Source organism: Procambarus clarkii, chromosome 22, assembly GCF_040958095.1.
Source record: "Procambarus clarkii isolate CNS0578487 chromosome 22, FALCON_Pclarkii_2.0, whole genome shotgun sequence".
Lineage (NCBI taxonomy): Eukaryota > Metazoa > Arthropoda > Malacostraca > Decapoda > Cambaridae > Procambarus > Procambarus clarkii.
In genome coordinates this window covers 10,791,301-10,806,316 of record NC_091171.1, presented here as the reverse complement: position 1 = coordinate 10,806,316, position 15,016 = coordinate 10,791,301, and the positions used below count along the sequence as shown (strand labels likewise).

General features: G+C 42.7%; 1 protein-coding gene across 2 annotated transcripts in view; it reads right to left on the bottom strand.

Moving 5' to 3' along the window:
* LOC123757021 (dynein axonemal heavy chain 6-like) overlaps positions 1–15,016 on the bottom strand; it is a 253,215-nt gene that overhangs the window by 102,482 nt on the left and 135,717 nt on the right. For both annotated transcript variants that reach the window (XM_069329440.1, XM_069329439.1), the window contains exons 34-42: positions 12,991–13,617; positions 10,455–10,553; positions 10,037–10,203; positions 7,797–7,960; positions 7,416–7,615; positions 5,773–5,949; positions 5,411–5,545; positions 3,095–3,271; positions 1,314–1,510 (exon numbers count right to left, since the gene is read on the bottom strand). In XM_069329440.1, coding sequence (XP_069185541.1) covers positions 1,314–1,510; positions 3,095–3,271; positions 5,411–5,545; positions 5,773–5,949; positions 7,416–7,615; positions 7,797–7,960; positions 10,037–10,203; positions 10,455–10,553; positions 12,991–13,617 — 1,943 coding nt within the window. The remainder of the gene's footprint in view (positions 1–1,313; positions 1,511–3,094; positions 3,272–5,410; positions 5,546–5,772; positions 5,950–7,415; positions 7,616–7,796; positions 7,961–10,036; positions 10,204–10,454; positions 10,554–12,990; positions 13,618–15,016) is intronic.

Below are 15,016 nucleotides of genomic sequence, written 5' to 3'. Positions count from 1 at the left end.
TAATAATTCTAACACGAATTTTCTCAATCTTTCGTACGTTTCTTTTCACTGTTGGTGGTAATTCAAAAATCAATTCTCCAAAATTCATTTTTATTTCTAGTCTGACGCGACACTTGAGCGCGTTTCGTAAAACTTATTACATTTTCAAAGACTTTAGTTTACACATACACAACTGAATAGAACTTACACATCTTCGATTTGCTTATATCTACATTTGAGTGAGGTGGATGGGGTGAGGTGGTATTAATAGGGTATTAAATTCCTAAACACATGACAGAACACGAAACAATGGGTATTGAATGGAAGTGATTGTAGAAAGCCTATTGGTCCATATTTCTTGATGCTTCTATATTGGAGCGGAGTATTGAGGTGGGTAGAATATATATATATATATATATGAACATCAAAATCTATATATTTGTAGATCTACCATAAGGAATATATAATTATATGAACATGTTTTCTGATAATGCAAAACTACTAAGAAGATAAGAAATTTAAAGATTGGCATGCCTTTCAAGAAGACCTGGACAAAACAAGTATATGGAAAGACACTTGGTTAATTAATTTAATGTGATTATATGCCACGTTATAGAATGTGAAATGGGTGAAAACAGGCCACACTCAACCTATAATTTATGTGAAAAAGCTTCAGAGAATTTTGAGAGAGATAGAGGTTGTTCTGGATTAAAAATAACTGTCACATGATCATATAAAGAATATTGTACGTGGAGCGTATGCTACACTTTCCAACTGTAGAATCGCTTTTAAATACATGAATGTTGAAATACTAAATATATTATTTACAAATTTTGTGAAATCAAGGTTGAAATATGCAGCGGTTGTATGGTGCCCATATCTCAAGAAGAACATTACTAGACAAGAAAAGGTGCAAAGACATGTAACTAAATGGCTAAATAACAAGAGCTACGAGGAGAGGTTTGAGGCATTAAATATGACAAAGCTAGAAAATAGAAGAAAAAGGAGGCGATATAATCAATGTGTACAAAATAGTAACAAGAATCAACAAAATTGACAAAGAAATTGTGAAAACTGCAACTTCACGAACACGAGGACACAAGTTCAAACTAAGGAAACAAAGCTGCCAAAAGAAAAAAATGGAAGGTTTTCTTTTGCAAACAGAGTGGTAGACGGATGGGACAAGTGAGAAGGTGGTGGAGCCCAAGACCCTCAGTATTTTCAAATTGTTATATGACAGTGCTGGGAAGACTGACACCACAGTTATCTCATCCTATAACTACACTTAGGTAATTATAATTGTATAATTATTCACACACAAATGATGTAATTACTTGACATTGAGGAGGAGACAGATGGGTTCCATTACGGCGAGGACAAGATCTGGCGGCTTGTTGAGGACCCGGACCTCCACCAGGTCCTTTTTGTCCAGGGCTCTGATGGCCTTCTCCGCCGCCTCCAGGCCTGGCACTGCCTCCCCCACCTCCTGCACGATCTCCTCATTCAGTGCCGCCACCGCCTCACACTTCTCCTGTTCAACAACATAAAAATGAAAGTAAAACTTTTGTTGGGAGTACATTCTACCTGACGTGAAGGACTGCCAATATATTGCCTGGGGGCTCCACTTGGCAACATGCGACATACGGTCCCGATCTATTTAACTTTTACAAATGTAAAATGTATTGCAACATCCTCCTATTATAAACTACGTAAATGGATTTATTTAATTACATCGTACTCATGGAATTATAATGAAGTGTTGTACTGGCCATACACTAGTGGCGTCATGCAATATAATTATGCTGCATATGAACCATAAATACTCTTGCACAATGTATGTGTGAGATATTATATTATATTATATATATGTTGTACCTAGTAGCCAGAACGGCGTACTCGGCCTACTATGCAACGCCCGATTTGCCTAATAAGCCAAGTTTTCCTGAATTAATATATTTTTTCTAATGAAATGATAAAGCTACCCATTTTATTATGTATGAGGTCAATTTTTTTTTTATTGGAGTTAAAATTAACGTAGATATATAACCGAACCTAACCAACCCTACCTAACCTAACCTATCTTTATAGGTTAGGTTAGGTAGCCGAAAAAGTTAGGTTAGGTTAGGTATTTTAGGTAGTCGAAAAACAATTCATGAAAACTTGGCTTATTAGGCAAATCGAGCCTTGCATAGTAGGCTGAGAAGTGCGTTCTGGCTACTAGGTACGACATATATATATATATATATATATATATATATATATATATATATATATATATATATATATATATATATATATATATATATATATATATATATATATATATATATATATATGTCGTACCTAGTAGCCAGAACGCACTTCTCAGCCTACTATGCAAGGCCAAATTTGCCTAATAAGCCAAGTTTTCATGAATTAATGTTTTTTCGTCTATTTAACCTACCTAACCTAACCTAACCTAGCTTTTTTTGGCTACCTAACCTAACCTTACCTATAAATATAGGTTAGGTTAGGTTAGGTAGGGTTGGTTAGGTTCGGTCATATATCTACGTTAATTTTAACTCCAATAAAAAAAAATTGACCTCATACATAGAGAAAATGGTTGCTTTATCATTTCATAAGAAAAACATTATAGTAAATATATTAATTCAGGAAAACTTGGCTTATTAGGCAAATCGGGCCTTGAATAGTAGGCTGAGAAGTGAGTTCTGGCTACTAGGTACGACATATATATATATATATATATATATATATATATTTTATTTTTTTTATTTTATAGAGAAGGGAGTACCACCTCTGGCTGGCAGAAGGGGGACCCAAAGCCTCGGAGGAAACCACGCATAACGCAATAGAGGGAATGTTTAGATCCCCTCCAATACAGTTTGTGTGCTTTTCTCCTATCAAAAAAAAAATAATACATATATATATATATATATATATATATATATATATATATATATATATATATATATATATATATATATATAAATATATATATAAATATATATATAAATATATATATATATATATATATATATATATATATATATATATATATATATATATATATATATATATATATATAATTGTGTGTGAGAGGACGAGGCCAGCTGACCTTGACTTTCTCCTCGTGAGTGATCATCTGGTCTCTGATGTGGGAGACCTGAGACCGCTGCTGCGAGAGGGCGTGAGTGAGGCGCTGACCCTCCTCCTGCGTCGCCTTCAGCTCCGGCTCCAGCTCGCTCAGCTCCCCCTTCAGCTCCTCCACGTTACCGCTCGTCTCGTGCAGTTTCTGTGGAACGGTGAGAGATATTACTGGTGCTCCTCCTGCGCCGCCCGCCTCCTGCTCTTAATATTCTCCATATATCCTTTATTTAATGCAATGGATAGGAACAGAAGTTATAATTAATAATTTGTTTTGTCGGGGGACAGAAAGCGTGTGTGTATTTTTAAATTGAATATGAGTGCATAGTCCATGATTATTTTCTTGTTTAGGCCTTCTATCTCTCTGGCTAGTGATCTTGCATCTTCGTTTAATTGGAGGAATACTTCTCCAAATGTCATGTTTGTTCAAAGTTGACTACAAAATAAAAATTAACTGTAGAATGTATTATACTTATTATAATTCACACAACGTTTTGAACCTACAAGGTTCATTCTCAAGTGAGGAGACAGTTTATTGATGTTTTAGATTCAGCTACTGGGAACAAGGTTCGAATAGCACAGGCTATGGTGACCCCGTAGTGAACTTACCTGGCACAGGAGCGGGGATGTAATGGATGGTGGAGACAGTAGGGAACATCGGATTTGTTTCACTGCGAGATCAGGTACATACAAAATAAAGTGAGGAGAAAGGCGAAAATAAGGCGTAAAGGTAAAACGCAAGTGTCAATGACCTAAACATAGAGAGAAAAGTCAGGTGATTGGAACTCAGGTGACCGAAGTGGGTATCACGTTCTGGGCGGTGACGTTACCATTGGCATCTTCGCCTTCCGGTCTTGGCCTCACTTACATGGTGGCCAGAGTGAATAGTTCCGTTATTTGAGTATTTATGGTGGAAGTTATTTGACTTATGTGAAGGCCTTCAAGAATTTGTAGTCTTACATCTTGGCCTTTATCTAATAAGCCAGCCCGTCCTTCAAAGGTTTCTCAATGTCAAAAAACTGTCGTTCTTAAGTACCCTATCCTTACCTGCCAGGGAATTCAAAAGAAAAAACGGGACTATCAATTTCGCGAGCCGCTACCATTTTCTAGTACGACGATTTTTTTGTTTTATAGTATGATTATGTTTTGGTTAGGGTATGTATGTATGTATGTATGTATGTATGTATGTATGTATGTATGTATGTATGTATGTATGTATGTCACACTATGTAGGAAGGATTAAGACAGGAATTTCCTTAAGTACTTTCGTATTTAAGAATACATCTTCAGAAGGATGAATTTCCAAGATTGATGACTGATTAAGCCACCCAGGAGGTGGCACGGGCATGAATAGCCCTTAAGTGGTAGATTTTATTTTTTATTTTTAGTGAATATATACTGTGTGCTGAGGTTGCATTAAGTCGTCAGGCTGCTACCGCGGGGGAGGATACTGCTTGACAGTGTTTATGAGGGTCTCCAGCTGTTGGACATCTTTTTATACCAGAAGAGTGGCAGTGTTGATGGCTTCAGGGTGGTTACTACAAGAGTCAGGGACTCTTAAAGCTCTAAGGTCGTTGGTTGCTTCACATTCCAGATGGTAAAGTAGTGACTTTACTGTGACAGTTTGGCAGAAGATGCACTCTCTCTGTCGAGGTTCACCAATCTCCCAGTTGCATCTGTAACCTAAACGTAGTCTATATAAGCGAACTGCTATTTCCCTGTGGATTCCTTTTGGGATGTTTAACTAACTAGGTGACCTGAAGATACCATAGTGCAGAGGGCGAACCTTCTGCTACTCTCTGATGTAGATGGGCTTTGTTGAGGTGTGAGAGGTTTTTGGTGAGATTTACAATTAAGTGGTGTGGATATATAGGCAGGAATGAGGTGAGGCGATAAACAGTGTCTTTGTTCACAAACATAAGAGATTAATGAAATATTATTATTCCTAATATTAATCAGGTACTGTATTACTGAAATAGATGTGTATCAATGATCTTACTCAAATCTATTTTCAACTTTTCAATCTATTAGAGTAAGTTCATTGATACACATTTATCTCAATAATACAGTGCCTTATTAATATCCTCTTATCTCATTATTTTCTTATGATTCCCGATTGCGAATGGCGAACAAAGCCAACTGTACAACAAGACCCGTAACTTCAAGTTCTTTATCTGTTTAACACACACACATATACACCTACTCATTCTTACTGTTATGGTGCGTCTTCACACTTATATCAGTTACAGGTGAAGATATCGTTATGACTGTGTGGGGGTGGACTCACATCCATGCCGCCCTTGAAGAGACCGAGGGAGTCCCGGAGCTCGGTCCTGCGACGTGCCAGCAGGTTCACAGTCACTCGACACGCCTCCACGAAGTCCGCCACCGTCACACTCAGCGCTGCCTCCTGCTCCAGCATCTGCAGCACACACACACACACACACGTCTTCAGTTCACACCATATATGATGTAGTCATCTGTGATCTCGGTACAAGGTTTGACCGGCTACACCTTCCTGTTCTATCTATTTCTTGCCAAGGGCTATTGTCTCTACACCAGCCGTCTCCTAATCTAAAATGGCTTTTACGGGCATTGTACCTCAGGTCTGACCTGAATTAACCACTGCCTCTCCCAGTGGGTCCTCACCTGATGGATGGTAGGCAGAGCCACCTGCAGCTGGTTCATTACGTGTGGGGGAAGGTCGGCGGGCAGCAGAAGCCTTCTGGCTACCTCCTGCAACGTCTGCGTGTCCCAGGTCTCCATCTCTACCCACGTCCAGCGGCTCCTGATGGAGGGGTACCTGGCGACCCACTCCTCACTCACCTGCCGGATGAGTAATGAGTAACTCATACAGAATTGAGCCAGTGATGAGGAGAGGTGCCATATATGGACAGAGTATACTATATGAACATCACAGGTCCATGATTCGTCAACCTCCGCGCACCAAATGTAAGTATAAGTAGCATTGCCAAAACGTAAGTAGGTGTATTCAAGAGGTAAGTTCCTGCAGGAAGTGCCGGATCAACCGGGTTGTGGTGGATATGTGGGCCTGCGAGAACCCATGGCAGCCAGCAGGAGCAACAGCCTTACATATCAAGTTATCACAAGATAAGCCTGGCCTCGGATTAGGCTTGGAGAGTGGAAGAGTGCTTGGAACTGCTAACAGGTAAGCTACGGGTAAACCTGTGGGATGAGTACCTCACCTCACTCACCTGTGGGATGAGTACCTCGCCTCACTCACCTGTGGGATGAGTACCTCGCCTCACTCACCTGTGGGATAAGTACCTCGCCTCACTCACCTGTGGGATGAGTACCTCGCCTCACTCACCTGTGGGATGAGTACCTCGCCTCACTCACCTGTGGGACGAGTACCTCGCCTCACTCACCTGTGGGACTAGTACCTCGCCTCACTCACCTGTGGGACGAGTACCTCGCCTCACTCACCTGTGGGACGAGTACCTCGCCTCACTCACCTGTGGGACGAGTACCTCGCCTCACTCACCTGTGGGACGAGTACCTCGCCTCACTCACCTGTGGGATGAGTACCTCGCCTCACTCACCTGTGGGATGAGTACCTCGCCTCACTCACCTGTGGGATGAGTACCTCGCCTCACTCACCTGAGGGATGAGTACCTCGCCTCACTCACCTGTGGGATGAGTACCTCGCCTCACTCACCTGTGGGATGAGTACCTCGCCTCACTCACCTGTGGGATGAGTACCTCGCCTCACTCACCTGTGGGATGAGTACCTCGCCTCACTCACCTGTGGGACGAGTACCTCGCCTCACTCACCTGTGGGACGAGTACCTCGCCTCACTCACCTGTGGGATGAGTACCTCGCCTCACTCACCTGTGGGATGAGTACCTCGCCTCACTCACCTGTGGGACGAGTACCTCGCCTCACTCACCTGTGGGATGAGTACCTCGCCTCACTCACCTGTGGATGAGTACCTCGCCTCACTCACCTGTGGATGAGTAACATGTCCCGAGTCACATAGTGATCTTGGTCATGATAACTGTGTTGAGGTGTACACCGCTCACTGGTCTGTATACTCAAGAATGAGTTCTCTTCACACGGCGGTGTTGGTTTACCTGGACTGAACATGTTTTCTACAGTTTACCTTGACTGGCAGCACCCGGTCTGCAGTTTATATTGGTTGGGAAAACTTGGTTTATAGTTTGCCTAGACTGGAGTACATGGTCCACAGTTTACCTACACTGGAGTAATTAGCCTAGTTTACCTATACTATAGTTTTTGGTGTTTACCGTTACCGGAGAAGTTGGTATACCTGCTGTGAGTGAGTAATGACACACACGTGAAGATTTCTCCTGACGTTGGTGATGAGTCTGTGCTTGAGGGCGGCCAGTTCCTCCTCCTCCAGGTAGGTGAGCCAGCGGTTCTCCTGCGGTCGGGGACTCTTGCCCTTCTGCCGGAGGGCCTCCAGCAGCCCCCTCACCCTCACCGGCCCCCACAACCCCTCGCTCCACCCTACGGTTGTGTTTATTATACATTATCGCAATTGTAACTTTGTAATATAAGCAAAAGTGAAAGATTATATATATATTGTCAATATGTAAAGGCATTTATATATCACAAGCCTTCCTGGGTTTGTGTCCACATGGGAACAAAGTCATGAGGCGAGACAATTGCAGAGAGAGGTCAGACTCACCTGCGGTAGCCAGACTGTAGATAATGTCGAGGATGGTCGGGGTGAGGGCGTGGTCTCTCAGGAGGATGAGGGCACGGCGCCCCCCGACCCCGGAGGCCTCCACAGCTGCCCTGATGCCCGCCACCCGCCCTGCCTCCTCTCGGTGATCGTCCAGCTGGTACAGTCTGATTCACAAATGCATGTCGTAAGCAGTTTTGAATATATGCTTCAAACGTCAATTTTCAAGTGTTCTAGCATGAGGTTTGTGTTGTGTATCAAAAAAAGCACAAGCTGGGAAGACTATGCAGCAGCCTCTGAGTCGTGGGATATTCAAAAGGTGCTAAATAGTATTCAGGATGACAACACGAGAACAACAGAACATAAGGCGAGCGACATCACCCTTACGCCCTTACGTCAATACACACAGAAATAACAATAGCATGATATACCAAATGAAGTAAGGGCGAAGAGGTAGAACAGCGTGTTGATAAGAGCCCGAGTGCATGGGGGAATTGTGTAAAACTTTGGTTTATGTCTCGGAGAGACTGCAGGATCAGAGTAAGGTCAGAACTTCCGGTTGCAATTCTTTTGGACCATGTCGTGGCGCAATCGACTAAAGCAGCGTCTGGGATCATGCCGGGCGTAAGTTCGAACCTTCATCACGGCCCTTGTGGATTTGTTCATTTGATATATCACGCTATTGTGATTTCTGTGTGTATTGTCATTTATGGCTTAAGAGGGCAGGCGATACCATGAGTTTATAACCTTATGCATAAAAAGGAATCTCCAGGTCTCTGCTCTATATTGTAGCATGATGAGCATGAAACCATTGTTCCTTGGTCACGTAACCTTTGACTAATAGTAAGAAGTTGTCTGGATCAATATCCTCCAAAATGTTCAGTACTTTATAAATTTTGAAGAAATCAGCCGTGTCAATATTTGGTTTGCAGTGTTGTTAGTCCTGTGGCCTTCAACCGTTCTTTGATAATGTTGATTTGGTGGTTGTGCTGAACATAAATCACTTGAGGAGTTCACGTAGATCACTTTGTAAGGTCTCAATGTCATTGCCACGTTCAACTTCACTATAAATCTTGCAAATTTGATGATATGGTTTGTAATATTCTCATTTATGTCACTGATGTATATGAAAAAAAGGGTTAGCCCCAAAATAAAACCTTGCGGAACCCAACTCACCACATTTCTCCAGTCAGATTCATTTCCGTTTTGGATGGTCCTTTACTTTCCTTAATGTTTTAACCACTGTTCTGTCCATTCTAGTATTCTACCATTTGCTCCATGTGCCGCTTTACGTGTGGTTTCAAATAGAAGTTGTGGACAGGGAATGAACGAAAGGCTCCAAAGATGAGGCATAACCCCGTGTAATGGAAAACATCCAGGCAGCAAAGGGTCGATGGAGAAGCAGAGGAATAAGCAGTGGAAGCCATATTCTGGTTTAGACAGCACAAGAGAGGAGTGCAAATTGAGGAGTGTGCATTTATTAGCTCTCATGGAAGTACAGTATAAAACTTTAAGGGAAGGGCCTTAATTAGATGATTCAACTCAGAGCGGAATTATATGGGGCAACCAAAACAAGCGGGCGTCAAATGTCAACCACGTACAAGAGTTTAACAGTATCCTAATACAGAAAGCCATTTCCATAGAACATAGAGGGATTAAAGATGCCATGGTTCCGAGTAAACGTCACAGCACAAGTCTTTGTCGGCGAGATGCTTAAAACCGTGACTGGATTTCCAGGACGACACACTATCGATTGCAAGTTGGAGTTGATGTAGGATAAAAGGGAAATGGTCGCTGCGACAGCAGAGACTAAGATCGTCTATATAAAGTGAATACTCTAGTGGGAAGAAGACCATTAAGAGCAAGCAGGAAGTGTAGTGTTAAAACACTATTCTGAGGAGCACCTTCATATTGCTTGTAAGCGAGATAAAGCAGTGCTTAGTCGCGCATAACCCTCCAAGTCCACTGGAAATGTCAGTGCTGCAACACTTGCCAAAGCTGAAGAGAGCGGGGGAAAGAGGCATTTATACTGTTCAAACGAGCACACAAGACGTGAATTAAACATATGTTCAAAAAGTTAAGAAACGCAACTCGTCAGGGCAATGGGGCAAATTTTTTTCGGTGTATTACTTTGAGTAACTGGTTTCTTAATGGGAAGAAATGCCTCAACTAAGTCCTAGGGGAACCTGATACTCTCTCAAATATGGTTCTGTGTACACGTGCGTGAACACGCTTGCACCTACCTGGCACGGGTGTTGAATGCGGCCATCTTCGCCAGGGACATTTTACCCACCCCCGGAGGCCCTGTGATGACGATGTGTCCACAAGAGGACTCCAGAGTCAGCACCATCTTCAGCAGGCCGTCGAAGTGCGCATGTGTGAACATTATGGGTTGGAGGCCTTCAGGGTACTGCAAGACACGAGGCAAGATTTGGTGAGAAATGTGAATTTTTAGACATTAAATAAGAGTGTTTGAGGCAGACAAGGAGAGACAAAGAGACACAATTTTGGACAAATTGGAGAACTGTGCAAGAAGGCTCATCTCAGTCTTGACCAAGTCTGGTGTCAATGGTCTGAGCATTAGAGCCTGCAATACTATTGTGATGTTGGTGAACTTACCGTTATGTACACCAAGAAAATAATTCCAAGGACTTTCCTCACCTGAACATTTTTGAGGAGTTGATTGTAGTCTGTAGCGTGAGTCATCATCTTCTTGCCATCCTCCGTCACCCCGGGCCACCACGCCAACCCCTCCTCCACCTGCAGGAGCGAAACAGTGCCACAGCCAGTTTGTTTAATGTGTAGTGCCTCGCTGATGTCTAATCTTGTACTGTCGTTGTATCTGTTATTTCAATGTTGTTTATCAGGATATCTCTGGTAATGATCTGCTTGTGTGTAGGAGACTGTTCCTTGATGGCGCCTTGCTGGCTGTGCATTGTCAGCCGCCTTGAAAAAGAGATGTTATTGTCTTGCGTATATACTGAGATCATTGTGGCTAACACTCCCAAAATTAGAACGTGAAAGCACAAACAACTTTCGCTTCTTTTAAGGAATTTTGTTTGGTATCGGAAGGTTGGGAAAATTGAGTTAATAATATACTATAAGAACATGAAGACCACCAACTTGCTCGTGAAAAACTCTTCTGATAACAACCGAAATGGTTTGAGAGACTTACGTCGTCAATGCCTTCACATGCCACTTGGGGACTGTCAGCCCCAACGATCTCAGTATAGAGGCAAGATAACATCCCCTTCAAGGTGGCTGACAACGCACAGCCAGCAAGGCCCCATCAAGGAACATACAGTCTCTACATACAATTAGATCATTACCAGAGATATCCTGTCAGTGAAATAATCGACAAATACAACAATACAAGATTAGACTTGAGTAAAGAATGGTACAATCCAGTTATATCAAATTGGTTGACGAACTGATTCGTAACGTTATGTATAGATATTATGTATATGATCTCTTGTAGATGTAATAAGATGCTAGGTTCCTGCCTTTTACTGTTACCTGTTATATATATAATTGAAGGAGAGTATTTTGAGATATTGTAATAACGTGTTTCGTGTTTGTATGGAGATGTGTGAGGGAGCACTAGAGGAAGCAAGATGGTACAGTTGGAGCCTGGACTAGGCTTGACCGGATGTGAGGGGGGATTAGGGATACCAACCCTGTCACGTCTCCAGGAAATGCTTGAGGAGTGCTTGATGTTCCTTGACCCAGAGATGTGTTGCAGCGCTATGGAGTCGTACCTTAAATGTGTGGATGAATGAGGCTTTGCCCAAGTAGGTTTCTACCTCCTATTTAATGTTTGGTTATAGTGGAAATTCCCAGTTACTGAGGGAAAGAGTGTCACTCTCACCATGTGGAGACCGTGTGGTCCGCTGCCAGCTCACTTTATGCCAGTATTTCAGTTAAAAGGTAATAGGTAAGCTGTTATAAATATACCTATCACCTGAAAGGGTATATTCAGTCAGTAGTCTTGTTAAGCAGTAATGTTACACTCGATGTGTGTGTGCATGTGGCACCAGGCAAAGTAAGAAGTAATTATCAAAAGAAGGCACCAAACCGGGAAGGCTATGTAGCACCATCAAATGTGGGCACCAGGCAAAGTAAAGCAGCCAGGCCTACCATCTCAGACCTGTGTACGAACATGACTAGATACTATGTAATTAATTAGTACCGATTCATTTACTTGGATGTTGTCTCAGTAATGATCAGCTTGATTTTGCTTAACAGTTTTCAAGTAAATGAGAGTTAGGAAGATCCTTTAGTGGGGAGTTACAAGGCCTACACGCATGCAAACGTATGGCGACTGAATACCGGGTGCACGTAGGCTGTAATTAAGCGGGCGGTTTTGAGGCAGTCTGAACTAGAGCGGGCTGATGGTAGGTAGGATGACTGAGTACATGGCTCAATTAAGATAGAATTAGGTAATCAATGTAGTCACCTAGTTGTGCTTGCGGACAAAACCCACCAAGTGCGGATGTTACGGACTCCTCGGACTCCTCAGACGAGGAAATCTTAGTAGGAGCTCTACCGCCGCACCACAAATACACCTACTCGCTACAAGGTACAAGACCTCCTCATAGCGGCCATCTCACCAAACTCCAACAACAGCACAGCCATATCAACTCGCAGTAAGTGTCAGCCAAAGACAAAACGGAAGATCTAGAGGATCTTCACTAACTCACCAGCTCCATAACTGTCACAGCCTGCCCCATCCCCAGATCTCACGTGCTATGTGACCACGTAGCACGTGATATCCCCAGATCTCACGAGTATCAGCTATTGATACAGATAATGGCTCCATAGAGCCTCCACTTGCGGGCTCACCATAGTACGTGCTAATTGGAACTTTTTGTTCCGAGTAGCTGAATAAAAAATAACAGGTAGATTGTATTCACTTCTACTGTGCCTTTGAAGACGAAGACAAGGTCAACGAAACGCATATCTTGAGACCATAATTAAACTGCAAAAAAAAACTTTGAAAGAGTTAACTGTTCAACTTCGTTCTTAAATGAAGAATATAAGAAAAATAGGAGATCTGTGCTAGAATCTTTGATCTTACCCTTTTTCAAATTTAATGTCTACAAGAACGACTAACCAAAATAAAAATGCATACATAACATACATGCATGCAAAACATACATACCTTACATACATAAAATAATTAGTTCTTTAATGATACCTCTTCAAAATATTTCCTAATGATGGCTGAGATTCGTCTCTTCAAGATGGTCTCGGAGGTGAAAAGGCCGCTGAAGACCCTCCTAGCCTCGAACGTGATGAGGGACGCTGCCTGGCCCATGGTGAGCTGCAGGAGGCACGAGTTCCTCCTCAGTGCCTCAGTCATCTGCAGCAGGTGGTGCAGGTTGGGCGCCAGCACGCAACACTCGCTGCTCTCAGCATTTGTCCCGTCTTTATCAACTATCTCCCCATTTCTATTGTTCATCAGGCCATCTGTGTTATTAGTGAGAGTTTCGGCATTATTTGCGGGAGAGACTGCAGTTGCCACAGTTTTGACGCGACCGGGGATGTTGCCATCATCAGCCTCACCGATATTTGGATCACCATCAGTTATATCTCGAGACTCGACAGCCCCGTAACCTGGGCACTCATCCGTGCCTTTCTCACACGCAGCATCACTATCGTCGTGGCTGTTGGCGGCGGGAGGCTGCCGTGGGGAGTGTGTGGTGGTGACCTTGAGGGGTGCTGGCGCGTGCAGGTTCTGGTAGAGATCCAAGACAACATCCCGCGTGGCCTCCGGAAGGTGGTTATCCTCGTCGATCTCTACAAGAACGTCCTGAAGACACACCTGCCGCAGATATATTACATTAATCGAGTGAAATGTTGTATGTAATAACCCGAGGGCCAAAATAATGAGCTGTCATGAAAATGTAAAGTTCTAATTAGCCTGACACTGCTATATTACATTAGGATTTGTATAATTATTTATTCTTCGTCCTTTGTTAGTCCCAACTCCCAGATCATCAGTGAGAAAGTATGTAGAATGTCACACATTTTGCCTATATCCACGGAGGATATACATAAAGATGCACCGGTGTATGTACCCGGAGATTACTGTTGATTAATTTATGAAGATTAAGCCACCCAAGAGGTGGCACGGGCATGAGTAACCTTCTGACCTTGGTAACATGAGTAACTGTTGACCTTCTCGGTGCATATACACTGGGTTTACTGTGGACATGAAGTGTGTTCAGAACACAAGTATGTTTGCTGGTTGATCAGTATGCTAATGTGGTGACCGTGACTCACACTGGTCACTCACCTAAAGTCAAACATTAAATCGTTTATAACCAGAGATATCACGTTCACTAGTTCAAAATAAAACAATATATAATGGGAAAAGACAATTATGTTTCATTTTATAGAAAAACCGTGTCGGGCCCTTTTTGACCTTAAGTGCTTTAATTATACTAGTGAGTGCTGACTTTCACTGCTGTAAATATACCGGGGTATGAGTGCTGACATTTAGATGCTGTAATTATACCATAGTGAGAGTGAGCGCTGACCTTCACTGCTATAATTATACCAGTGAGAGAGTGAGCGCTGACCTTCACTGCTATAATTATACCAGTGAGAGTGAGCGCTGACCTTCACTGCTATAATTATACCAGAGAGAGTGAGCGCTGACCTTCACTGCTATAATTATACCAGTGAGAGAGTGAGCGCTGACCTTCACTGCTATAATTATACCAGAGAGAGTGAGCGCTGACCTTCACTGCTATAATTATACCAGTGAGAGAGTGAGCGCTGACCTTCACTGCTATAATTATACCAGTGAGAGAGTGAGCGCTGACCTTCACTGCTATAATTATACCAGAGAGAGTGAGCGCTGACCTTCACTGCTATAATTATACCAGTGAGAGAGTGAGTGCTGACCTTCACTGCTATAATTATACTAGTGAGAGAGTGAGTGCTGACCTTCACTGCTATAATTATACCAGAGAGAGAGTGAGTGCTGACCATCACTGCTATAATTATACCAGTGAGAGAGTGAGCGCTGACCTTCACTGCTATAATTATACCAGTGAGAGTGAGCGCTGACCATCACTGCTATAATTATACTAGAGTGAGAGAGCGAGTGCTGACCTTCACTGCTATAATTATACCAGTGAGAGTGAGTGCTGACCATCACTGCTATAATTATACCAGAGTGAGAGAGCGAGTGCTGACCTTCACTGCTATAATTA